This window comes from Wyeomyia smithii, chromosome 3 (genome assembly GCF_029784165.1).
Source record: "Wyeomyia smithii strain HCP4-BCI-WySm-NY-G18 chromosome 3, ASM2978416v1, whole genome shotgun sequence".
Classification (NCBI taxonomy): domain Eukaryota; kingdom Metazoa; phylum Arthropoda; class Insecta; order Diptera; family Culicidae; genus Wyeomyia; species Wyeomyia smithii.
This window is the reverse complement of record NC_073696.1, coordinates 132,976,771-133,003,971: the sequence shown is the minus strand read 5'-3', so window position 1 is coordinate 133,003,971 and position 27,201 is coordinate 132,976,771. Positions and strand designations below refer to the sequence as shown.

The 27,201-nt window shown below is 40.2% G+C and overlaps 1 protein-coding gene and 2 long non-coding RNA genes across 3 annotated transcripts in view; 1 reads left to right on the top strand and 2 right to left on the bottom strand.

Annotated features, from left to right (window-relative positions):
• The window catches only part of LOC129729727 (homer protein homolog 2), a 62,840-nt gene extending 35,981 nt beyond the window's left edge, over positions 1-26,859 (bottom strand). Inside the window, exon 1 of the mRNA XM_055688515.1 lies at positions 26,736-26,859. Within this exon, the coding sequence (XP_055544490.1) occupies positions 26,736-26,824 (89 nt within the window). The 5' untranslated portion in view covers positions 26,825-26,859. The remainder of the gene's footprint in view (positions 1-26,735) is intronic.
• LOC129729729 (uncharacterized) lies at positions 416-2,965 on the top strand. Its single transcript, XR_008728733.1, has 3 exons — positions 416-558; positions 621-723; positions 2,560-2,965. It is a non-coding gene; the product is annotated as an uncharacterized LOC129729729 (long non-coding RNA).
• On the bottom strand, positions 2,971-4,979 carry LOC129729728 (uncharacterized). The gene is made up of 2 exons (XR_008728732.1): positions 3,353-4,979; positions 2,971-3,290 (listed from the first exon to the last, which is right to left on the bottom strand). It is a non-coding gene; the product is annotated as an uncharacterized LOC129729728 (long non-coding RNA).
• Positions 26,860-27,201: the final 342 nt, after the last annotated feature.

Here is a 27,201-nt window from a genome sequence, read left to right as displayed (position 1 = left end):
ATTCGCTCAAACGTCGTCTTTTAATTTTTAAAACCGATCCTCATTTGAATTTTTTTTGGGGGTTGTAACTATTGAAAAAAAAAACCGAAAAAAGCACATTTTACCCCATCCTGCCGAACACACTTTTTTGCGTTTTACCCTTTTTCCTCTGAGATTAGTGGTGAATTTCATTCAATGAGGCAAATAAAAATGGGGAGATAGCGGTAGAAGAATGCTTTTGCTACAAGTATACCATTATAGTGTTTATGAAGACAATAGTAAACTAAACTTAATTAGACGAGATCTCACACTCGAAACACGAACCGTGTTGTTTGATTCACGTTTTATTTCAACCATGACGTTGTTTAGGATTTACAGTTTTATGCTGACTAACTTTTTTTCCACACCTTCATGTATCTCATTGAATAATGTTTACATCGATTTTCTGGCAGCTGTTTTCGATGTAAATAATCTGAACTAGGTAAAATAAACAGATACCTTGAAAAAGCTGTGCGATAAACCTCAATCCCACCCACGGCAGGAAATGCAGCCGCAAGGGTAAAGAAATTCGAAAACATTGTAAGTATTTTACTATTATCCAAAACTCTCAAGTTAATAAAATGTAAATGTTGTGATTTTAGCCAACAAAGTAATCGGACATCTCTGGCGAGTGCAATTCCCACTGTCGGAACCGCTGCAACGGCAACCTTCAACAGCAGCAGCAGTACCTAACAATTTAACTACGTGAGTTAGTAGTTATAGTGTTCTGCTAGTTATATATATTTATATTGTGTTGCTGCAATAAATCAACCAGCTTCGACGATTACATCGCGGTTAAATGCGCAAGGACAAATTGCGCAAGGACTTGCATACTAATCAGTCAAACTTGTATGCAAGTTAAATATTTTCAGCAGAAAAAACGTGTAAAAAATTTGAATATCCTAATTAATTCATAAATCATACTAAAAACTTCAATTATACTTTCGTCCAATGATGTTGCCTGAAGCAGCAGCAACAGGGAAAATACACATCAGAATTTATTTTGTATGACGAAAACACAAAAAAGCTCGCATTTTCTCACAACGGCCGGCCTAGCGGAAAATTGTGAGTATGAGCGAATGTTGGTCTACTAGTACAGCGGTTCTCAACCTGGGGTACGCGTACCCCTGGGGGTACTCGAAAGCCTTCAGGGGGTACGCGAAAGAAAAATCAGTAATGGCGGACAAAGCAATGTTTCTCTAAAATACTTCATTTGTTTTTCAATCTTGCTTTTAAAACATTACTGTAGCAATCAACCAAACCATAGTTTAATTTAAAACCTAAACAAGACTAACGCAACATGATCTATCACTACTGTCTCCCACTCTGCGAAAACATTCCAAGCCAATACAATACAATACAATCGATATGAAAAGAAACCCTGTATGTCAGTATACCAGCGGTTCATGACCATGGAGATAAACCCTTCGGTTGTTGCTCCATCCCGTGAGATTTCAACATCGCTCAACAATTCTTCTGTTGTATTTGATTTGACGATGAAACAAGAAATCCATGGAATTCCCGAACACCTTAAACCAACAGTTGTGCCATCAATATTTTCGGCAAAATTCGGCCACCTCCCAGTACAGAACTCCTTTTTCACGGACGGATCTGTGATGGATGGACAATCCGGATATGGCGTTTTTAACACAGATCATCACATATCCCGCAAACTGGCACAGCCTTGCTCCATATATGTAGCTGAATTAGCTGCCATACACAATTCGCTGCGAATTATCGAGCTCAAGACACCAGGCAATTATTTCATCTTCTCGGACAGCCTCAGTTCTATCGAAGCTCTCCGATCGATTAAACCGGTCAAGCACCCGTCCTATTTCCTTCCGGAAATTAGACGGATATTAGAAGTGCTGGTTGATCGGTCTTTCATTATCTGCTTTGTGTGGGTCCCCTCTCATTGCTCAATCCCAGGCAATGAAGAAGCTGATTTATTAGCGAAAAGGGGTGCCATAGAAGGAGATATATTTGATAGACCGATCATCTATACCGAGTATTTTCACCTGCCTCGACAACTGGCCCTGGCAAACTGGCAGGAAAAATGGGATAAAGACGATCTTGGGCGATGGATGCACTCGATTTCGCCCAAAGTGTCTACAAAAGCTTGGTTCAAAGGGTTAGATTTAACTCGAGATTTCATTCGAGTTATTTCGCGCCTAATGTCCAATCACTATGTTGCAAACGCACACCTTTATCGAATAAACTTAGTCGATAGTAATCTGTGCGAATGTGGAGGGTACGAAGATATAGATCATAAAGTCTTCGTATGCCCTAAGTACCACAGAGCAAGGACCAAGCTTATTGATTCTCTCCGAAAACAGAAAGTGACATTTACAATGCAAGTACGGGATGCGCTTGCTAGCCGCAACCCAGCGCTTGTAATACCTATTTATGACTTTTTAAGAGATATCAAGTATCGAATTTGATTATCTCCTTGCTTCTTCTTCTTATTTTTCCAACACAACCTCCATCAAAAAGTTTCACACTAATTCTGTTCCTTTTTTTTTCTTTTATTGATCTTTTTAGAGACACATGAATCATCGCTTCTTTCTGAGAGACATGATCCACCAAACATAGATATAAGTATTGATTTCTAAAGATATAAGGAGCCATCACACCTTAACGAATAGTATTAAGAATTGATATTTACTCATACAGAGAAGAACTTTATTTATTATTGGTATTGTTAGCCGTAGGTTTAAATGATATGTATTTTTGAATTGTATTTAAAAAAGAGAAAAGATGAGAGGGTTTTTATGCCTGTTTGAGGAGGAGCAGTCGGGATACAGGCTCTACTCAAGCTGGCTTTTCCCTACTCCAATAGATATTCGGCCCCGTTATGCTTTGCGGTTGGGCCTAAATAAATATTAGAGTTAAAAAAAAAAAATCGATATGAAAAATATCGCCAAGGGGTACGCAAACAAAAAAAGGTTGAGAGTCGCTGCGTTAAAACATTTATTTAAGTCTTCGTAATCACCGAAGCTGGCTGATTTATTGCAGCAGAACACTATAACTATTTCCACTATTTCCGAAAGTACCATAACGCAAGGAGCGATTCTTTAAGTCCGCCACCGTTGTTACGGTTGAATCGCTTCCAAAAGCGACCAGCGGAATACATTGCGAAAACACTGATTGCCTCTTATGTTCCAGTTCCCGTTGTTAAATTCTTAGGTACTGCTGCTGCGGTTGAAGGTTGCCGTTGCAGCGGTTCCGAAAGTGGAAATTGCATCGCCAGAGATGTCCCGTTACTTTGTTGGCTGAAATCACAACATCTACATTTTACTAACTTGAGAGTTTTAGATAATCGTAAAATACTTACAATGTTTTCCAATTTCTTTATCCTGCGGCTGCATTTCCTGCCGCGGGTGGGATCGAGGTTTATCACACAGCTTTTTCAAGGTATTTGTTTTTTTCCTAGTTGAGATTATTTACATTGAAAACAGCTGCCAGAAAATCGATGTCAATATTATTCAATGAATATACATGAAGGTGCGGAAAAAAAGTTAGCCAACATAAGACAGTAAATCCTAAACAACGTCATGGTTGAAAAACAACGTGAATCGAACAACACGGTTCTGGTTTCGAGTGTGAGATTTCGCCTAATTAAGTTAGGTTTATTATTGTCTTCATAAACACTATAATTGTACACTTGTAGTAGAGATGGTCGGGTATGGGAAATTTGTTACCCGTATCCGACCCGTACCCGACTTATCGAGAATTTTCAAACCCGTACCCGACCCGAACCCGAAGTCGGGTTTCTTTAAAATACCCGTACCCGACCCGAACCCGAAAATTTTGTTGTCCAACTACCCGTACCCGACCCGTACCCTATAGAAAAATACCCCGAAATTGCCGGTACCCGACTCGTACCCGACCCGTCCTGGATTTTTAAAAATTTTTTTTTTAAATTCCTGGTTACCTCGCACATTTTATGCACTGATTGTTATATGTGGTTTCTCGAGATGATGGCCGGAGTTAGGCTAGAACCGATTGTTCATGTGAACGAATGTTAATGAACCCAGAGTTCCAGGCGACATATTGGTTGAATCTCCTTGAATCCAGCGTAGCACCTGTCACTGAGAACGTCCGCTCGTCTGATGTTAAAAAATTTGACCATATTTATCACGCAGCAAAATATCTATTTATAACTGTGTGCGGAAAATTTGGGTTCCATTTTTCGTGTTAGTTACCTCATATTAAAATTCATCGAGGATTTCAATTATTTACTTTGTATGTCTACGTATGATTCATATAAAATGCTGGAAATTTTTGATTTTGTTTTCGAGAGATCAATGAAAATTCAATAGATTTTTTTTAACGATTCATAATAACTTTATAATGAACCAGATAGAAACAACTAAAAGATCAGGATTTATTAACCTATAGTGGACCCCTTTATTTTACTAATTTGTGTTTGTGATGCAGACTGGCTGGACAAGATGTTTCCATATGGAAGTTTTCTGAAAATCACTCGAGTTTTCACATACAATGAATTAATCTGGCGGGTGGTCCACTATAGGAAAGGGATCCACCATATGTTAGTTTACTAGAACAACACGGAGAATGACGAGGAATGCATGTCTGGTAGAGTTTGAAATAAACGACGAGTTTTATGTGCACATCGTAGCAACCTGGAATCTAAAATTGGGTATAACACAGATATTTCTGTACATGCGGCACTTCCTGATCATAGTGCAAACCAAGACCTGGGAGGAAGAAACGAATACTACACTAAAAATCGGTCGAAACAGATGAAACCGACATTTGTCGTTTTTTGACAGCGATTATCTTCCTGCTGTAACCCGAGCATGACTCGAACTAAGTTTTTAGTAACATCACGAATACTAAATGTGCAAATTTGTCTGTAAAACACAGATTTTTCTAGTCAGTTTCTTCAGATTTGTTTATATAAATTCCCGCAGACTTTTTTTTTGTTCACACATTTCTTTGACACGATTTCGCAGACTTGCGCAGAGTTGCAATAGTTTTACAATTTTATGCCTCACTATTTTGTGAAACGAAAATCAACATTCAACCGTGATGAAGTGTATAGTTCGAAATTGTTGCCAAACGACAGTTTCATTGATACCCGAGTAATAATTACGGAGGAGGTATTCCACATATTACACGCTTTAACCACAACAATGCCTTGAAAAAATCGGCAAACTTTTCAAACTCGTAGCTTACCAAAAGACAGAAATATTACGTTTCAGAAAATATTATTAATTTTATTGTGTGTATGGATGTTATCATGATAAGTATTTTTCGAATAAGCCCACGGTCAAGTAAAATGCAATCATCCTTCCACAGTGATGACGTTGTCGGTGCAACTGCAAAATTGTCGTTGCATAAAACAGAAGTTGGTTAAGTAAATCCAGAAAGCGCAAGTTTAATAATCGAAACACGCTGGCAGGATTATTACTGAAAGTTTATGAAATTTATTATTTTACGTAAAAATAAACCAAAATATTCTGGGTAACCACACTGAAAACAAAACTATGCTTGCGTTGAATATTTTATCAAGTAAGGCGATACCTTCAAGTAATTACAATACCTGCTACTAAAAGGTGCTTTTTTCTCCTGGTTCAAATTTATAACTCATTCTGATTCATTTGACTTTCCCACAGATTTGTATCCGTTTCTCCCTCCCAGACCAAGCGAAAACACCTAAGCTTGAAAAGTTAATAATTAAATTCTCATAATGCACGAAAATCGAACTACCCGTACCCGACCCGAACCCGACCAGTTGAGAATTTTTCAAACCCGTACCCGAACCGAACCCGAAGCCTTGGTTTTTAAATTACCCGTACCCGACCCGAACCCGAAAAATATTTTTTGGCGTTACCCGAAACCCGACCCGAACCCGTCGGGTACGGGTTTCGGGTAAAAATACCCGTACCCGACCATCTCTAACTTGTAGCATAAGCATTCTTCTACCGCTATCTCCCCACCTCTATTTGCCTCATTGAATGAAATTCAACACTAATCGCAGAACAAAAAATAAAAATGTGCTTTTTTCGGTTTTTTTTTCAATAGTTACAACCCCCAAAGAAAAAAAAATTTTAATGATCGGTTTTAAAAATTAAAAGATATCGTTTAAGCGAATTAAAATTTTTGACGGGAAACCTCTAGTGCATTTCTCTTGTTGTCTTGTTTTTGCTTTGACCTGTTTTTGTTTTTTTCTCTTTTCAATTGCCAAATCAAATGTCAAATCATATCAGCTTGCTGTTGTGTGAACACCCGAGGTGATATTCGATATCATCTGGCGATATCAAATGATACTACGCCGCAAGTCTGAACAAGGCATTAATGCCTTGTTTAGACTACGGCAATAATAACCACATTTCCAGCAGTTGGCAACGCGGCCAACAGGCATTTGACGCAACCCTACAAATTTCGCAATTTGCGTTGCATGCGAGAAAAAAGGAAGGAAATATTTTTGCTATTTTCATCCCACACATGTTGACAATTGCATATGAGAGTTCGCGTTGGTGCGAGCCAACTAACTGACATCTCTATCCTAATCCCATTGCTCTTGTTGTCTTGTTTTAGCTTTGACCTGTTTTTGTTTTCTTCTCTTTTCAATTACCAAAGCAAATGTCAAATCATATCAGCTCACTGTAGCGTGAACTAGGGATGGGCGATACTTGTATCGATGCCAACGGTATCGATACATAGAATCGAAGTATCGGGTATTTTGGCATCGATACTCGTTGCTGGCGATGAGTAGCGGTATCGATACTTTGCCAACGATACTTTGAAACGATACCGATACCACCGATGCCTTCTATTGGGAATAGGCGATACCAGTATCAATGCCAACGGTATCGATACTTTGACCGAGAGCATCGAGTATTTTGGCATCGATACTTTCTGTACCGATACCACGATACTCGGTATCGTTTTGTGCAAAAGTATTAGAGTACTCAGGTATCGATACCTCAGACAGTATCGCCCATCCCTAGTGTGATTGCTCGCGGTGATATCCGATACCCTCTGGCGATATCAGGTTGAGTATTTAAGTAATTTAAGCAAAGTGAAGAAATAAATGTTATTGTTTGTTGTTTTCTAACATAACTTGTTTTCATTCTGGGCTGGTTTTTCCACTTTCGCTGATGCATTAAGCAAACCCCAAGTAACAATTATTGTTGCCTAAACATTTACTCGATCATTTTTATTAGGCTACAATAACCGAAATGGAAAATAAAAAACTTCTGTTAAATGGTTGTTCAGTTGAATTTGGGGAATTATCCGACACACAGTTGTTCAGGAACGGCGAAGAGGGTTTTGAGCAACAACAGCAGAATATTGTATTGGACACTTGTTGAACCAGCGTTCTGTATGTGGTCGACCTTCGTTCGAATAAAATATTTATTAAACATTTGTTAAACCTGTCGAGCAAAGGTTGAAATGCTCTTGTTGAATGCGTGTTTAATAATAATGTTTGAAAACGTTTGTTTCGCGTATTAGAATATACTTATGCAGCTCACGCTGAATAGTAGCGTGGAAAAAACGTTTAGTCGATATTTATTGAGCAATTTTAGCACAAACAAAATGTAAAAATAAAGTTCGAAGAAATTAGTTGAACCATATTTATTTGTGGTAATTTTTATTATAATTTTCATTATTAACTTCATTAGTTATTTTACTTGGATATACTACGGGTAAATTTTAATTTATATCGGAAGGCCGTCATACGCCACCGTTTTTGTTTAAACTATCTTTTTTGTTGGGTCCTTGATGAGATTCGAACTTGCGATCCATTGCTTGGCTGCCATCGATGAACGCATGTGAGCTAATATGTAATATGACGTGTGCTGTGTTTAAAGTCAATATGCTTCTGTGGCATCAAAGATAACCTGAACAAGATACCTAACTTCCATATTTTTCATACATTTTGAACACGACCGATTTCCGACGGTTAGTGCTGCCATCTGATGACTTAAATTCTCATAAAATTGTCACTATGAGCAAAACCGATTTATCGTGCATAGTCCGTCATCGATCGTTGAGCTGTTCAAGATTGTATATGAAAAAGGTGTAGCAGTTTGGTCAGCTTGACGCTTAAGATAAAATGCAGATTAATGATATTGTCATTTTTTGCGCTTAATGCTATTGCCATATTTTTGCACTTCAAAGTACGAAAAGAAAAGTGTGAAATTGACTGTCAATTGAGGAGTTATATTTATTTTCAGGTCCCATTCTACCAGAACTTAAAGTTTGATATGTTGCAAGCCAGGTTTCAGAACCATTGTGCATATAGTCAGGTTCACCGGGGCACCCGATTTTTGCTTTATTAACATCGGCAAGAGTGAAAAACTTGGCTGTAGAGCGTGCTCATAGCGGTTATCAGAAAATTTCTGATGGTACGCTTAATTCTAAATGATGCGCCGATAATTCTTGATTCTTCCGGAAAGCTTCATGTTTGAGAACTAAGCATTCGTACCCATTATCATCATTTTTCGTATGGGAGTACCGTACAGTCGTCCACATGAATACTGAAAAAATTGTTTCACCTTTCAGCAGTCATGTCTTGGCATTGTAGTCATTTGATTTTGACGTTAAGTATACATCATATTAACAGTGTATAAATTAGTTCGACTTTTGCTTACGCGCAGCGACAATCATGTCCGATGAATTCTGCAAGAGTCAGGTATCTTGTTCTAGTCATCTTTGGTGGCATGCAAGAAGCTTTTATACCAGTACACGCTGCTTTATTTTAACTCTAATTTGATTATGATCTACTCAGTTTGGTATTCTTATGCAAAATGTCAAAAAGTGAGTTATCGGGTACTGGATAATTGAGTAACATTTACCCAAATTTTCATAATTACCATGTTTACTCAGTTTTGAGTTACTATCCATGATGTTTACTCACCCCTGAGTATATGTATATGTCAAAAGTTTTCAATAGCGATATTATCTGTTTCCGAAGAACAATTGGTGTCGCTTTTTATTCGTTTGCTAGCAGTAAGTATTTGATCTTTCATCAAATCAATAATTTCCTAATCAATTACATTACAAACAACATGTAACAATATTCTATAACAATTTCAGCCCAACATCATTATTGCAGAGGATTTGAAAACAAAAAAAAACATCTCTTCAAAATGAACAACCGCACGTTGTGTGTCCTGCGATGCCGTTTTAAGTCGGGCTTTTATTCGTGATAATGAACGGAAATCGATGTACAGTGCCCAATACATGCTGTGGTGACGAACCCCCCGTTGCAGCAGCGCTGTCCAAACGCAACGCTTCTACTGACCATCGCTGACCACTTCAGCTCGCTGACCGACAGAACGGATCAAGAACTGTCATAAAACCGAGATAAAAGAAAAAACGAGGAGAGCAAAAACGTGCAAAGAAAGCGGACTCGTGCAGTGCCTCATCATAATAATCATATTCATTTAAATTAATACTTATTAAATATTATTCCATACCGTAATTGATTTACCTACATTAAACTTACCGCTAAACTTATCCTACGAGAGTAAAAGTAAGTGGAATTTACCTAAAATTAATCTAAAACTAAGCAAACAATCTATCTTAACCTAACTTAGCCTAAAATCATCCAGGATCAATTAGAGAATCCGACGACTCACCGCGTTAACCCGTATATAGTCGGTTTACCAAAATTGTAAGTGAATTAAAATTAGGAATGATTAACGTGCAAATAAAATTATTTAATTTTAGCTTAAAGCTAATCGCAGACAACATTTCGCGTTTGCTGTCGAGATTTGGAGAAATCCGTCAAACCCCACAACTTCACCCGTACATTCTTTAAGAATTTTGTACCATGTTGTGTCGGAGTAACGATATGGTGAAAGACCGTCGAGTAAGTCCACTCAACTGCCAGTCCTGCGATGCCCCGGATGGCGCGGAGGCTGAGATGATAGAATGCAGTGTCTGCAAGCGCTGGGAACACCTCGAATGTGCAGGTGTCGACGATAAGGATGAACTCCAAGATAACCAATACATTTGTAAAACGTGTATCAGTAAGCAAGGAACAAGTTCCAAATCACGTCCACTTTCCGCTGTTAACATACAGCCTGCTCGTGTTACAAGGGCGAGTTCGAAGAAAAGTAAGCAACAAGCAACGTCGGTTGCTAGTGTCTCGTCGAGCGTGCGAGCGACTATGATGGAAGCCCAGTTGAAGATTGCAGAAGAGCAACTTCGTCATCAGGAGCAAGAGCTGCTTGAGCAGGCAGAGATGAAAAAGAAGGAACTAGAAGAATCTGAACGTCAATTCGAAGAGAAAAAGAAGCTGGCAATAGAAGAAAAAATCCTACGCGAACGCAAGTTGAAGGAGGAGAAGGAACTTAAAGTGATGCAGTCTCAACTGAGGAGAGAGTCGATGCAAAAGCGGCAGGAAATTATTCGGCAAGCAGCAGAAGGTAGTAAAAGTCGATCGATTCCGGATTCCAGTCAAATTGTGTCTGATTGGCTCGACCATCAAACTGGTGCGGAACATTTAGATGGGAGTGAACATTCTTTGAAAAGTAACCACTCACCTCGGCAGCAGTCAGAATTTTCTGGTGAATTTGGTAATAGGGCCAAATCAACTCCACAAATCCACACGAAACCTAATCGGGATAATCAACATGCATCCAGACATGAACCCGGCGGTAGACAGGCGACGGATTCGGTTCCTGCTATGCTTACACAGCAACACCTCGCTGCGCGCCAAGTACTGGGCAAAGAGTTACCAATATTCAGTGGAAATCCTGAAGACTGGCCCATCTTTATCAGCAGCTTCCAGCAGTCTACAATCGCCTGCGGGTACACGGATGCAGAAAACCTCATCCGCCTTCAGAAGTGTTTACGTGGCCGAGCTTTGGATACGGTTAAGAGCCGATTGCTTTCACCGTCAGGGGTGTCACATGTCATAAAGACTCTGCGCACGCTCTACGGGCGACCCGAACTTTTGATCCATTCACTAATCGACAAGATTCATCACGTGTCGGCGCCTAGGCATGACCGACTAGATACCTTGATTGATTTTGGCATTTCGGTGCAGAACCTTGTGGACCACCTCGTCGCAGCCGATCAGAGTGATCATCTTTCAAATCCGGTCTTGATGCGAGAATTAGTGGAAAAGTTACCGGGCTCGATACGACTGGACTGGGTCACCTACAAAAGCCACTTTCGGACAGTAAACCTGGAAACGTTCGGTAATTTCATGTCGGGACTAGTAGACGCAGCAAGTGAAGTTACTTTCGACCTACCAGGTTTCGCTAGCATTCCTAGGTTGGACAAGCGGAAGCAAAAAGATACAGGGTCCATTCATACCCACACTCCTGATTCATCAAACCCTTCAACTTCGGGCGGATCACATGTAAGCTCAAGCAAACCAGCCAAGCCTTGCGCATCCTGTGGGCGAGACGGGCACCGGGTAGCAGATTGTCGGCAGTTCAAGTCGGCCAACTTGGATGAGCGCTGGAAGCTCGTGCAACAGAAAAACCTGTGCAGAACGTGCCTCAACAGCCACGGCAAATGGCCCTGTAGGTCATGGCAAGGTTGCGGAATAGAAGGGTGTCGGCAAAAACACCACACACTACTTCACTCTTTCCCTGCTTCTGCTGATGTCAACATATCAGCAAGCCATGTAACATTTTGTGAGCTCTCGTGGCCGCTCTTCCGCATCTTACCGGTCACTCTCTTTGGAAATGGGAAATCACTAACTGTGTTTGCTTTTATCGATGAGGGTTCATCGTACACACTGATAGAGGATTCCGTCGCGGACAAACTTGGTGTTTCGGGTCCGACGAAAGCACTCACTCTTCAATGGACAGGAAATGTCAAGCGAATCGAAACAAAGTCGCGCGTCATTGAGGCTGAAATCTCGGGAAAAAATAATTCTTCCAGGTACAAACTGGTCCATGCCCGGACAGTTAGTAGCTTGGTACTGCCATCTCAGACTCTAAACTACCGTGAACTCTCTCAACGATTTCCTCACTTGCGCGGCCTCCCAGTAAATGATTACGAACTTGTTCAACCAAAGCTTCTGATCGGGCTTGACAATCTCAGGCTATGTGTTCCACTTAAGCTTCGCGAAGGGGGTAAAGATGATCCTATTGGGGCCAAGTGCCGCTTAGGATGGAGTATCTACGGGTGTATTCCAGGTCAATCAGCCCCCCAAGTTTTCGTCAACTTCCACGTGGCGGCGGCGCCCAGTCATGATCAGGAAATAAACGAGCAAATGCGCGATTATTTCACACTTGAGAGTGCAGGAGTGACCGTTTCAAATGAAAAGCTAGAGTCTGAAGAAGACAAACGCGCGAATAGAATCCTACGTGAGACGACACGACGAACGATGGATGGTTCCCGCTTCGAAACGGGATTGCTCTGGAAGGCGGACGACCCGGCTTTCCCCGACAGCTATCCAATGGCTGTTCGGCGGCTGGAAGCTTTGGAACGAAAACTCCAAAAAGACCCACTGCTGGCTAGACGTGTGCGGGACCAGATAGCTGACTATCAGCGCAAAGGCTATGCGCACAAAGCTTCCCTCGCCGAATTGACTTCCGTTGACGCTAGTCGCGTCTGGTACCTTCCACTAGGTGTCGTGACCAGTCTAAAAAAGCCGGACAAGGTTAGGCTAATTTGGGACGCGGCGGCTAAAGTAGGAGAAACCTCCTTCAACTCCAAGCTCCTTAAAGGACCGGATCTACTGACTCCGCTGCCGGAAGTCCTCTGTCAATTTCGACAATTTCCCGTCGCCATTTGCGGAGATTTGATGGAGATGTTTCACCAGATAAGAATACCGTTTCCTGACTGCCAGTCTCAACGGTTTATATTCCGTGATAAGCCCACCGATTATCCGCAAGTCTACGTCATGGACGTGGCCACTTTTGGGTCGACCTGTTCTCCAACCTCGGCCCAATACGTGAAAAATCGAAACGCCCAAGAATTTTCCACGGAATTCCCTCGAGCTGCTGCGGCAATTGTCGATAAGCATTACGTGGACGACTATTTGGATAGCTTCAGAACAATCGACGAAGCGATAGAGGTGGTGAATGAGGTAAAGATGCTGCACACTAAAGGCGGTTTCACTTTGCGGCACTTCCTGTCCAACAAAGTGGAGGTTCTGCGAGGAATTGGTGAAGTTGCCGAAGGAGGTAGCAAACACTTGTCGTTAGAAAGAGGAGGAATATTTGAGTCGGTACTGGGGATGAAGTGGCTGCCCAGAGAGGACGTATTCACTTATTCTTTCGCGCTGAGAGATGATCTTCGATCGGTACTGGAACAAGGACACATTCCATCGAAGCACGAGGTCGTCAAAGTGGTTATGACGCTCTTCGATCCACTAGGGCTGATCTCGTTCTTTCTCGTTCACGGCAAAATCCTTATTCAGGACATCTGGGCCAGAGGTACAGAATGGGACGAGACTATATCCGAAGATTTATACGAACGGTGGCAGCAGTGGACGAGTCTTTTTCCAAAACTGGATAAACTGCGCATTCCTAGATGCTACTTTCGATCTGCAATCCCAAAAAACACTAACTGTTTGCAGATGCACATTTTCTGTGACTCCAGTGAAGCAGCATACGCTTGCGCAACATACTTGCGCTTGGAGACAAGCAGTGCGGTAGAAGTGGCACTCATCGGCTCGAAAACGAAGGTTGCCCCACTTAAGACCCTCTCCATCCCGCGACTCGAATTGAAAGCCGCGGTTCTGGGGATTCGAATGTTGGAAACTCTTCAAAGCTACCACTCCCAGCTGCCGATTTCTCAAAGAATCCTATGGAGTGATTCAAGTACCGTGTTATCCTGGATTCGGTCCGATCACCGACGGTACAATAAGTTCGTTGCCTGTCGAATAGGGGAAATCCTAACAGCCACCGATCCGACGGAGTGGAGGTGGGTCCCCACTAAACTAAACGTCGCCGACCAAGCAACCAAGTGGAATAGTGGGCCACAACTTTCAACGGATAATCCGTGGTTCCGGGGACCAAGTTTCCTCTTCGATTCTGAAGAAATGTGGCCAGTCCAACGCCCGATTACGCCGACAAAAGTAGAACTCCGCTCAGAAAGCAACTTGATGTGTCACTTCACAACACGTGTGAACGTTCCGATTAAGATTTCCCGTTTCAACTCGTGGACGAAGCTACAACGAACGGTCGCATTCGTATTCCGCTACGTGGACAACTACTGCCGGAGCAAGAAACAGAAACCATTGCAGCGAGGAGCCCTCACCCAAGATGAACTGAAACGTGCCGAAGAGCTTCTGTGGAAGATCGCTCAGAAAGAAGCCTATCCAGAAGAACTGTCTATCCTTGTTGAGTCGCAGGGACCACCGGAAAAACGCCACCGCAGCGTTCACAAATCCAGCCCGATCTACAAAACATGGCCCTTTCTAGACGACCGTGGGATCCTGAGAATGCGCGGCAGAATCGGTGCTGCCCCTTACATACCAACCGAAGCTAAGTTTCCTGCAATCCTTCCAAAAGCTCATCCAATAACGTTTCTCATCGTAGATTGGTTCCATCGCCGCTTCCGCCACGCCAACCGCGAGACTGTCGTCAACGAAATTCGCCAGAAATTCGAGGTCCCTAAACTTAGATCGTTGGTTGAAAAAGTCATGAAAAGCTGCATTTGGTGCCGGGTAGTTAAAGCTGCTCCAAGGCCTCCTGTCATGGCCCCGTTACCCAAGATGCGTCTAACCCCTTTTCTGCGTGCCTTCACATATGTTGGACTAGATTATTTTGGACCAGTTTACGCCAAAGTCGGTAGGAGCCTCGCCAAGCGTTGGGTCGCCCTATTCACCTGCCTCACGATTAGGGCAGTTCATATGGAAGTGGTACACTCCCTTAGCACGGAATCGTGCATAATGGCCGTGCGCCGCTTTGTGTCTCGCCGTGGACCTCCGAGAGAATTTTACACGGACAACGGCACATGTTTCCAAGGCGCAAGTCGGGAGCTCAAAGAGGAAATCGATCGGAGAAATCATGCCTTAGCCGGGACATTCACAAGTGCAGAAACAAGTTGGAAATTCATCCCACCGGCTGCGCCCCATATGGGGGGCGCATGGGAGAGGCTTGTCCGATCGGTCAAAGTTGCAACTGGGGCAGTTTTGGAATCAGCTCGCAAACCAGATGACGAAACACTGGAAACTGTCATTCTTGAAGCAGAGGCTATGATCAATTGCAGGCCACTCACATTCATACCGCTTGAGTCGGCCGATCAAGAGGCACTAACGCCAAATCATTTTTTGCTGGGCAGTTCCTCCGGGGTCAAATTACTTCCTATGACCCCAGTGGATAATCGATCCACGCTCAGAAGCAACTGGAAACTGGCTCAGTGCATCTGTGATGAGTTCTGGCGACGATGGGTGAAGGAATACTTACCAGTCATCACCCGTAGGTGTAAGTGGTTCGAGGAGTCCGAGAATCTGGCAGTTGGTGATCTAGTGTTTGTGGTTGGTGGGTCGGCGAGGAACCAATGGCTACGAGGGCGGATCGAGAAAGTGTTCCCGGGGAAGGACGGAAGAGTTCGTCAAGCGTTGGTGAGGACTTCAACGGGGGTTATTCGACGACCAGCTGTAAAGTTAGCTGTTTTGGACGTCACCGATGGTGGCAAACCTAGTCTAGTAGATTCCGGATATCCAGAAGGTAACCAAGGTTTGCGGGCGGGGGTATGTGGTGACGAACCCCCCGTTGCAGCAGCGCTGTCCAAACGCAACGCTTCTACTGACCATCGCTGACCACTTCAGCTCGCTGACCGACAGAACGGATCAAGAACTGTCATAAAACCGAGATAAAAGAAAAAAACGAGGAGAGCAAAAACGTGCAAAGAAAGCGGACTCGTGCAGTGCCTCATCATAATAATCATATTCATTTAAATTAATACTTATTAAATATTATTCCATACCGTAATTGATTTACCTACATTAAACTTACCGCTAAACTTATCCTACGAGAGTAAAAGTAAGTGGAATTTACCTAAAATTAATCTAAAACTAAGCAAACAATCTATCTTAACCTAACTTAGCCTAAAATCATCCAGGATCAATTAGAGAATCCGACGACTCACCGCGTTAACCCGTATATAGTCGGTTTACCAAAATTGTAAGTGAATTAAAATTAGGAATGATTAACGTGCAAATAAAATTATTTAATTTTAGCTTAAAGCTAATCGCAGACAACATTTCGCGTTTGCTGTCGAGATTTGGAGAAATCCGTCAAACCCCACAACTTCACCCGTACACATGCAATCGATACACTTTAAATCCTTCGCAGTGTTTGGTGACGGAAGATGACGGATTTTCTGGTGTGCGTACTGTACAAAAACATGAGCCACAGTTCACGGGCAACTGTGAACCGGTTGGTTGCCGCATTATATAAAGACACGTGAATGATTTAAAACTTTTATAATGTTTCGATGAAAAATAAATCTATGATTTTGATTGTTCTGAATTTATTTTATTTATTGAGTCAGATTTACAAAAACCAGAAATCATCAAATTTCCAAATTTAGGCAAACTGGGTAACTTGTACTCATTTTCGTTAATTCCTGGTTTGCATAAACAGAGTAGATTCTAATCAGTTTTTGACGTATGACGCCCTTACTCAGAAGTGAGTAACCGTAAAAGTACTCAAATTAGGGTACCTCCACTTTTTTCAAAAATGGGTCATATCTAACTCACTTTAGAGTAACAAATAATGAGCGTGCTTGTGACAGATATTTTGATATTTATCGTTTATCTGTCACCTTGACATCAATTCGACCGCCAAGGAGTTTTAGTCTGGGTAAGATAGCAATACTCAGAGGGAGAGATATGCGAAGAGAATGTTGAGAGCCAAACGAACATGTCAAAATCCGAGCCAAACGAACAAGAAAGGTAACAGATTGAGAGGTATTGCAATCAGGTACAACAAATAATATCTTTATTTTCACTCGTTTTATGTGTTCTATTACTAAACAATGAATTGAGAATGCTCAAAAATTGCTTTATCATAGTGATTTTTAACTTTAACAACAAAATAATGATCAATTATGGTACAAGTATATGAAATTAAACCTAAATAAAAAATTTAACAACTTCACGGTTTTTGTGATGCACTTTATTATACCCCAGGACTTCCACCGTCAAAATTAGATCGCGTTTTGTATGGAATTCGGAATATTTTTGAAAATTTCTCGTTTTATATTGTTTTGTATTTGTTTTTTTTTTTTTTCTATTGAGAGTGAGAGAAGTGCAAAAAGGTTACCGGCAAAATGATGAAAAACTGCATATTTTACCTAAACCCCAGCATGTTTATGTATTCCTCACAAATAAAACATGTTTCAGCATCATTTCTATAACTTTTCAGGAAAGTATGTTTTATAAGTTTAGTTTAAAATGCATATTCATTTTAAATTTCATACAAAATTGGAAAAAGTTCATAACGCTCACTAATACTAATGCATCGACGTGAATAACATACCTTGTAGAACTGTCATTAATACCTGGGTCGGAGTCTGTCAGAGTGTTATGAATGTGGCAGATAAACGATATTTATCAAAATATATCTACCAATATCGGATAGAATTACTGAAATATTTTTCTTAAAAATAAAATTCTCTAGCCCCTAGGTTTTAGCATAGATCGAGGGGTGCCCACAAATGAAACTTAGTAATATTGAATACAGTCCCTATATTTACAGTCTGGCGGAGTAGGTTCGGGAACCAATTTAAGGTGGAAGTGTGTTGAAGCCATAAATGGCCGACTTTGAGCCACCACTTGGTCGACGTCGAATTTTCAAACGCTTACCACTCGGTAATAGCTAATGTTATATGGTGACGAAAACATAAGATAGTATTTTCATAGATAACGCATTAACTATTTCCGAGTTTTGTTTGTTTGTTTGAGTTTTGTTGTTTGTTTTTGTTTTTTGAAAGTTCGTAGTTGACCACGTGGTGGCTTCTACACACTACCACCTTAAACGTATATAACGGGAACTAGTCGTATACCCAAGTAACAATTATTGTTGCCTAAACATTTACTCGATCACTTTTATTAGGCTACAGTTGAACAATAACCGAAATGGAAAATAAAAAACTTCTGTTAAATGGTTGTTCAGTTGAATTTGGAGTAGCAATGAGCGATATTGTATCGGTATCGGAAGTATCGATACTTTTGAGACGATATTTAGATTTTTTGGATCGATACACAAGCGTCCGATACTCGACCGTATCGATACTGAAAACCGCGATATTTGTATCGATATTCTTTTATGCACACGGACCAGCTAGGTGACATGTTACAAGGGCTAACATCCCAATGTGTACACGAGATCACCACTTCTTTTGATACGCTATGTTATGCTGTCTAGTGATGGGAAATATCGCCCAAAACGTACATCGATAACAATCGATAATTCCGGGGGTTTTATCGATATTATCGATAAGTATCGATAATTTGACAGCTAACGTTTGCGGTAAAAAATTTTTTTTTCAGATGATGAAAAAAAAAACTATTTCAGATGGTGATGAAAAAAAAAACTATGACAGATAATTGAGTTGGATGAATTTCCCATGCAAGGTTATCATGTTAACTTCCTCGCAAAAAATATTACGTCCTTGCGTGCGGCCTTCCGGCAGTTAACCGTAGCATTTGCCATGGCGGACAAAAACATGCGTGTAGCCATGTTTTTAAGCTCTTTCTTCGTTTTTTTTTTTATTAATTCCTCCTCCGTTTTCACGACAAAATTGTTGGAATAGATCTTGCGCTTCAAGTTTGCCCAGAAATTCTCGATGGGAAGCAGGTGGGGGACATTGGGCGGATTCACCGACTTCGGTACCACATCGATATTCAGCCGCTCCATCTCCTCCTACGATCGCTTCGAGTAGTTGACCGACGTCAAATCTGGCCAGAACACCGTGTCTTCGCACTTATAGTATTTCTTGATGAACGACGCAACGTCTGTCAGGCACTTCGTACTATAAATTTCCCCGTTCACGGCCAGCCCGGAGCGAAAGAAGAGTAACTTTGACAACCCTTTCTCGCTGATTGTCAGCCACAGCCGCACCTTCTTGGGGAACTTGGTCTGTGAAATAAACTTTACCTCGGTGCTCACTTCCTTCGTGGGGGAGGTAAAATACGAAGAACCCTGCTAGTCGTTGCCATCCAGGGTGAGACAGGTCTAGTCGTCCATCACCACTGCCACGTCGCGATTCGCCGGGAAAATCGACTTGACCATCTTATTCAACCGCTGTCGCTGCGTCATTGCCTGCAGCTCCGAGACCAGTGGTCGGGACTGCAGCTTCTTGTATGCATGTCCATGTTCTCCAGATACTTTTTCACTGTTTTAGAGCATGCACCAACCTCTCGGCCAAGTGCACGCAGCGATTTAGCCACTTTTCCCTCGGTCTTCCTCTTCAGCATCCTTTTGGTTATCAGCAAGCTTCTTGTCACTCAGGGTCGTTGGCCGACCAGAACCGGGTTTTCTTTCGATGCTCTGATCATTGTCCAATAGTGTCAAAATGTTTTAGATGCCAGAACCGGCATACCCGGCGTCCACAAAGTGCCGCACGATGTCTGTTTTTGACGCCATTTTGAAACCCATGAAATCGGGAATTTTTTGTCCATTCTTTTACCGCAAACGTCATTGCGGTTATAGTAACGGCCCAAACAGAATGGATACGTTTGCGTTGCGTTGGCGTCAATTTGACAGTAAATGTATGGGCTAACTGTCAAATTGCCGCAAACGCAGCCGCAACGTATCCATTGTGTTAAGGCCTTGAACGACAAATCTTACGATACTGCGAATGATAATTCAAACTACCGGACGAGTTAAACAGTTTGTTTTAGAAAGTCTTTGAGTTTTACACCGGGAGTACTTTCTACGGAGTAGTTTCAAGCCGAAGTTCATTTTGAAGGTTGTGTAATAAGGGAAATAATTGAAGCAGGCAAAATTCTGTCAATTTTTAAATGGCCAAAACTTCATGAAAAATGAATCAATTCAGACAAAACAGGTTTCATTTTACTGGAAAACTGTCTTAGATTCTTAGTATAACTTGAGAACTGGACATGACCAAGGGTCACTGGAAATGTTTCAGATTTCCGGAGTGTGTGCCAAAGTGTACATTTTTGTAACGCGTAGAACTTTTTCTGACATTCTGTTTCACATAGGTTTATATGTTGTCAATAAATCAGAATTTATTTCAGTTTCATTAGTAGCCAAAGATTGAAAATTCGCCAAAATCTGGTCAGCCTACTTCAAAAATATAAAAAAATGAATTTAAGATCCTACTCTGAAAAAAATATAATTTTAAAAACAAAAAATGATTTTAGAAAATATCGGTGATCTCAGATTTTTTTAAATGAAGTATTTTAGATAGACAATTTAGTTGCCAAAAACGTTCTATGCGTTGCAAAAATGTACACTTTGACACACACTCTTGAAATCCGAAACATTTTCGGTGTAGGATGGTCACACCAAGTTCCCAAGTAATACTAATATAATACTGTTTGCCAGTGGAATGAAACTGGTTATCAAAATTGATTCATTTTTCGTAAAGTTCTGGCCATTTAAAATTCGAGAGAATTTTTTTTATCTCAATTATTTTTTCCACCCCCTGTATAAATCAGGATACTTTTTTTGGCGCAACAATTTCGTTGATTTGGATTTTAGTTGAACTAAAAATTGTTTGTTGGCTAACAGATACTTTAAACTTAAACAGTTCCAAGTTATACTAAACAATTACCAGAGAATTACCAATAGACTGCCGCTATGCATGTCCATCATATTATAAGAGTTGGCAAGCCAAAGAAAATGCATTTTATTACAATTTCGTGTCATTGCTTTTTATGAGATGGTGCGAAAATTTGGATATTTTTTTAAAGTTCTCCAGTACTGAGTTGTCGAATTCATCTGTTCATAGGAAACTAAAACCTATAAATACCTTTTTAGTTACCATTATTTCTCAGAAACTCAGTGACATCCGGGAGGGAACCTTTACACCACCCCCAACAATGCTAAATCTTGTCGAATAGCAACAAATACCCAGCAGCAAAAGCAACTCCTGGGGAAGGGTAGGTGAGGTCTCCTTCATTTGGGTCTCCTCCAGTAATCAGCCGCACTGACTTGTGCTCACCCTTATAATATCGATAATTATCGTTAACGTCAAAAAATTAACGATAATATCGATGTCAAGCACTTATCGATATTATCGATAAGTATCGATAAGTTTCCCATCACTAATGCTGTCTGTCAGCGTCAGTGGAGCCCACACATCGTAGAACCGCTGCGATGTTGGCTGCGATAAAGCAAAGCAAATCGGATGGAGATGCCAGCTAGTTGATACGAGCTGGAACCACTGAAAAGCTGCCACTGTCAGTATAAGTATCGCACAAGTCTAGTTGCACTAGCAAAACTTAAGCCTGTATTACACTCTTTGACCAAGCGTCAAATATTTGGCACTTTTTGACAGATAAAAATTTGGTCGAAGATAATTATTTGTCACTCTCCAATTTTAATATGAGGCAAACACGGGCAAACAACAACCATGAAACACGGGCAACCAACAAAGAGTGTACTACAGGCTTTAGATGGAGAAATAGATAGAGAGAATGTTGTGAGCCAAACGAACTGTCAAAATCTGAGCCAAACGCAGCATAGGGCCAAATTCGAAATTTGTTTTACTTAGGCCACACATTTAAAGCCAAAAAGGAGTGCTCAATAATAACGTGTTCTCAAATACTTTCAAAAATAGGCATAGCTCTACGTTGCATTATTAAGGCACAAAACTTATATTGTTTCTCTGACAATTGATTAAAATATTGTTTGTTTACATCTATACTCAGCTTCATTTGTTTTTATTTCAATTAATTCTACTTTCTGCGTTAAAATGCATCCACAAACCCCTCAAACGAAATTCAACGTTATCAGAAATGATGTTTGGCTTTGATTTAGTTGGGCTATAACCCAACGAGCGGGAGCCCAACTAAAACGTAGCCCAACTAAACATAGCCCAACGAGCGAAATTTGACTGTATTTTAAAAACAAATATAAGTTTTCTGGTTACACTGTTCAGATCGAATATTTGCAAGCGGAAACTAACTCATGCTTTCCGTCGACACAAGTTAGAGTACAAGTGAAAAAAAAAATTGCAATATTTATTAGTTAGAAAAATTCAGCGGTAGACTTCACTATCTTATTTTCGCTGACATATCTAACTTTTCTATGTCATCAACTTTCTCATCAATTAATATGGAAGTGTGTCAATAATTTATACAAATAAGACGGGAGCTTCACAGCCCATTGGGCCAGTGAATACAAATCTTGAAGATATAAGTTGTTTAATTCATTTGTTTGCCAAAGCTCAGAATTTCTGCATTACCTGTATGTATTTGTTTGTGAAGTCATTTGATTCATGCCGCTCTAGAGAATGCGGATAGATACCAGAAAAACAACAAAAAGTCGGCACATCAAACTTTCATTGCCGGAAACCACCAAAATTTTGCTGATTTTTGGTGTGCTGTGCTTCCAGCAATCTGTTCAGCAAAATGAAATTTGCTAATTATTCAGTAATGCTCAATTGCATAAAAGTGACAGGTCGTTTGCTGCATGTTCGGTAAACAAAATACAACTTGCTGGTTGTCAGCTATGACAATTTGCTGTTCATTCAGCAAAGCATAAATCAATTTGCTGGTTAACCAGTTAATTCAAGGGAACCATGTTTCCGTCAGGCACCAGATTCCATCCGCCCATCGGATCATAGGCAAATTACTATTGAACTAGAGATGTATGATTATCATTTCAACTTTTAAGTTCATCTAGCCCAACAAGGACTTAGCTATGGTCCCATATTCGCTATCAGGAGCTTAGCGATTATCCCGTACCAGCTGCACAGCGATTTGGCGCGTTTTACTAATGACAGCTTGACGTAATTTTTTGACATATCAATTCTTTTGCTGGATTCCAGCAACCATTCATTTACTGTTTTCTGTTCAGCAAATAGTTTTGCTGTATTTTCGCGAATCACTGAATCGAATACTGGTTTTCAGTAAATGCAGGGTGGCCACTCAATATCAACTTTCAATTTCCCGGCTTTTTCCCGGTTTTCCCGATGATATTTAGTGAAATTTCCCGGTGTTTTATTTTTAAAACATATGAGAAAAAAATCAATTTTCACATGCTTATTTGTGCCTTGCAAAAATAGTGTTACATAACTATGAAAAACATTCCTCCTTCATCGTGTTTAGCTGTTTGTCGACTTTAGCAAGTACCTTCATGGTGATCTGCTGCACAATTTTCGCCCTCTTTATCTCCAAATCGTTGACAATCTTTGCCTTCTCGCGCTTTTTTGCTCCTTCTGCATCTTTCTCTGTCAACCTTCTCTCGAGCTTGCAGTGCTTCTGTATCAGGATGCCAATGAAATGCGTGGGATAAATTCAAAGGTTGGGGCATAGAGTTTTTGTCTTCTAGAAAAATGTCCTCAGGCAAAACTTCAAGCGGACTTTGGGAAGAAGAGCCTCAGAGTGACCAATGAAAAAAATGCACATGAAACTGTCTAGATGCATTATGCAAAATGCATGAATCGTTGAGATCTGTTATTTCAAAACAATTTTTTTTTCGAAAAACTTCGATCCTGGGACTTTAAAATTTTCGAGCTGGGGTCAATGTAATGTATAAGAAATTTTCTCATGGTCCGTAAAATAAATTCAACTGACACTCTGAATAAACAATTTGAAAAAAAAAAAAATTAGCTACTGTTTGTTTTTGATATAGAAAAAATCTGAGAAATCTTTAACAAATAGCCTTCAAGGTGGCGTCTTTCCCCAACAAAATCAAGTAGTCAAAAGGTCCAACACAATGTAAAAATTTTTTTTGCTGCTTGTGGTTAAAATCATACCAAAAATCGGGAAGTACAAACCGGGTAGCTCCGTTCCGGTCCGGTTCGAAATAAAATCGAGACTCGAAGTTTCCGGTCCTATTTGACTTTTGACCGGATTTTCCCCGATGCGATGTCGAACACTATTCACAAGAAGTTTCAATACGCCTCCCGCGACGCTGATAACTTTTTGACTTCTTTAAAATCTGACAATATATGTTACGGAACAGTAAATTTATCCACCTGATCAAGCCTGATTTTATTTGACGCAGATCTTGCTGCGAAGCCGCTGTCGACTTTAACTGAAACCAACAACCAGCTTTCCCCTATCCGGCAGAATCATGCCAGTTAGGTAAACATAAAAAAACAGGGTCTCATGTTGACATTTCCTCAGAAACTGTTGAACAAATAAAGCGGCAGACATGAAGGAGGATGATTTTCCCGGCGTGAAGCCTAATTTCCCGGTTTTCCCGTATTTTTTTCCCGGTGATTTAAAATTCCCGGCTTTTTCCCGCTTTTCCCGTTTTTCCGGTAAAGTGGCCACCCTGAGTAAATGTATTTATCAAAAATTCAAAAAATGATCTCAGCTATAGTATCGATACTTCTGGTATCGATACTTTTTGACCGATGTTTTGAGTATCTCGATACTTTTGGTTCTTCGGGTATCGATACTGAAGTATCGATACTCTCCGTCGTATCGCCCAATGCTAATTTGGAGAAGTTTCCGACACACAGTTGTTTAGGAACGGCGAAGAGGGTTTTGAGCAACAACAGCAGAATATTGTATTTAACACTTGTTAAACCAGCGTTGAGTAGATGCACCAGAAAACATTTATTAGCCTACTGTTCTGTATGTGTTCGACCTGTATTCGAATAAAATATTTATTAAACATTTGTTAAACCTTTGCTCGACTGTTGAAATGCTCTTGTTGAATGCGTGTTTAATAATAATGTTTGAAAACGTTTGTTTCGTGTATTAGAATATACTTATGCAGCTCACGCTGAATAGTAGCGTGGAAAAAACGTTTAGTCGATATTTATTCAGCTAATTTAGCACAAACAAAATGTAAAAATAAAATTCGAAGATATTAGTTGAACCATATTTATTTGTTGTAATATTTTTTATTATAATTCTCATTATTAACTTCATTTGTTTTTTTACTTGGAAATACAACGGGTAAATTTTAATTTATATCGGAAGGCAACATTCGTCACACGCCACCCTTTTTTTAAACCATCTTTTCTGTTGGGTCCCTGATGAGATTCGAACTTGCGATTCATTGCTTGGCTGCCATCGATAAATGCATGTGAGCTAATCTTTAATTTGACGTATGCTGTGTTAAAAGTGAATATACTTCTAAACGTTCTAATGTTAAACAGGCATTGTATAACTGCTGGAATATAAGCTTCTTGCACGCACCTCATAACCGTTGTTTGCAAGCAGCAACTGCAGCGTGCAAGAAGCTTATATTCCAGTAGTTATATGATGGCTGTTCAACATTTATTAGACCAAAACGTTTAGAAGCATATTCACTTTACACACTGCACACGTCATATTAAAGATTAGCTCACATGCATACATCGATGTCAGCCAAGCAATGGATCGCAAGTTCGAATCTCAACAGAAGCCCAGCAAAAGATAGTTTTTGTTGCCTTTTAATACAAATTAAAAAATCACCCATATCATTTCCGCAAGTAAAAAACAAAAATAAAGCTAATAAAAATAATTTCAACAAAAAAATCGAGCTCCATTTTTGCATTTTTTTGTGCTAAAAGAGCTGAATTGATGTCGATTAAACCTTTTTTTACGCAACTATTCAGCGTGAGCTGCATAAGTATGTTATAATGCGCGAAACAAAGGTTAGTAAACACTATTATTAAACAAGGCTAAACAAGCATTTAACAATTTACCAAGCATTTCAACAGTCGAACAACGGCTTAGCAAATGTTTCATTGTTGTTTTATTCGACCTAATAAATTTTTACGGTGCATCTATTCAACGCTGGTTTAACAAGTGTTGAATGAAATATTCTGATGTTGTTGTTTAAAACCCTCTTCGCCGTTTCTAGACAACTCACAGTGGAGCACTTAGAACACCAAACCTGATCAAAATTATTTTAAGGTATTTTTGGCCCTGAAACGATACGTGGATCGCAAATATAATATAATAAATAGTTTTGACTAAAATTTCATGAAATAACCCACCTTTGAGTGACTTGTTACTTTTCTGATGATGTAGTTCGGATTCAATGGTAGTTTTTTTCTACCATAAATGACTGAGCCTTTATGAATAAAACATAACTATTTTTTTAGATCAGTGAGGTTCGGGGTTGACACTGTTTCGTTTATCAATCAATCTGAGCCCTCAGAAGAGTCTGAATAGTCACTAGTATTATTATCATTGTCCGTGTACTGGAACGTGTAGTTTCACTCGCAACATTTGCATTGCTTCGGACGAAAAAACTTGAGCGTTATTCTTGGATTTTGGCCTAGAGCTCGTAATCAAAGGATCCGAATTCAATAGCAACCTGTTGAGAATGTTTCAGAACACCCATCCGTTACATGGCAGAGCTATGTTTGTTCTTGATACTAAGGCAACAACACTGCCGGAAGCTGAAAAGTTGAAATTTTTCGATGATTTTCACAATGATGTAACTTATGAGTTCGGATTGATTCGGATGATCTAAAACCACCAGTTTGACCAGAAACATGCAGGCTTTGATTTGCAATTGACTGTTTACGTTAAAACTCATTGATACTTAACTTACTCCATATAATATGACATACAAAAAATCTCATTTACAGAATTTTTGTGTTTATTGGAATGTTCCCTGGCAATATTGAGACTATTTATAAAACTTTCAAGTTTACAGATTGATTGAACTAACCTTCTTTGACAATCTCCATAGTTGGTTTTATGATAAATCACTACGTTGCACTTGACTGTTTTGAAAACAAGTGAACGGTACGGAAGCATCGAATGCAACAACAGAAAGCTAAAATTTTATCGATCTCAACCAGCTGTAACAAAGGTCAACAATACTTCTGGATGCTCATGAGCTGTCAAAAAATTCAGTGGGCATCACCTTACAAAATGAGACTATGCAAAGCGAGTGAGTGGGTATTGAAAATTGTCGAATTCCGCGTTATGTAATATTTGAATGGTTCCTTATTAGTGCTGCTGGTAATCATTTGCAAACGTTTGAACAACTTCTGTTAAGCTAGAGTTCCACTGTTGTATAAGTACATGAACAAAGAATGCTGCAACGTTTGTTCAAAAAATAGTTCAACGTGTTGTTTATTCAGCATCGATTGCTTCAACCAAAGATAACCTGAACAAGATACCTAACTTCC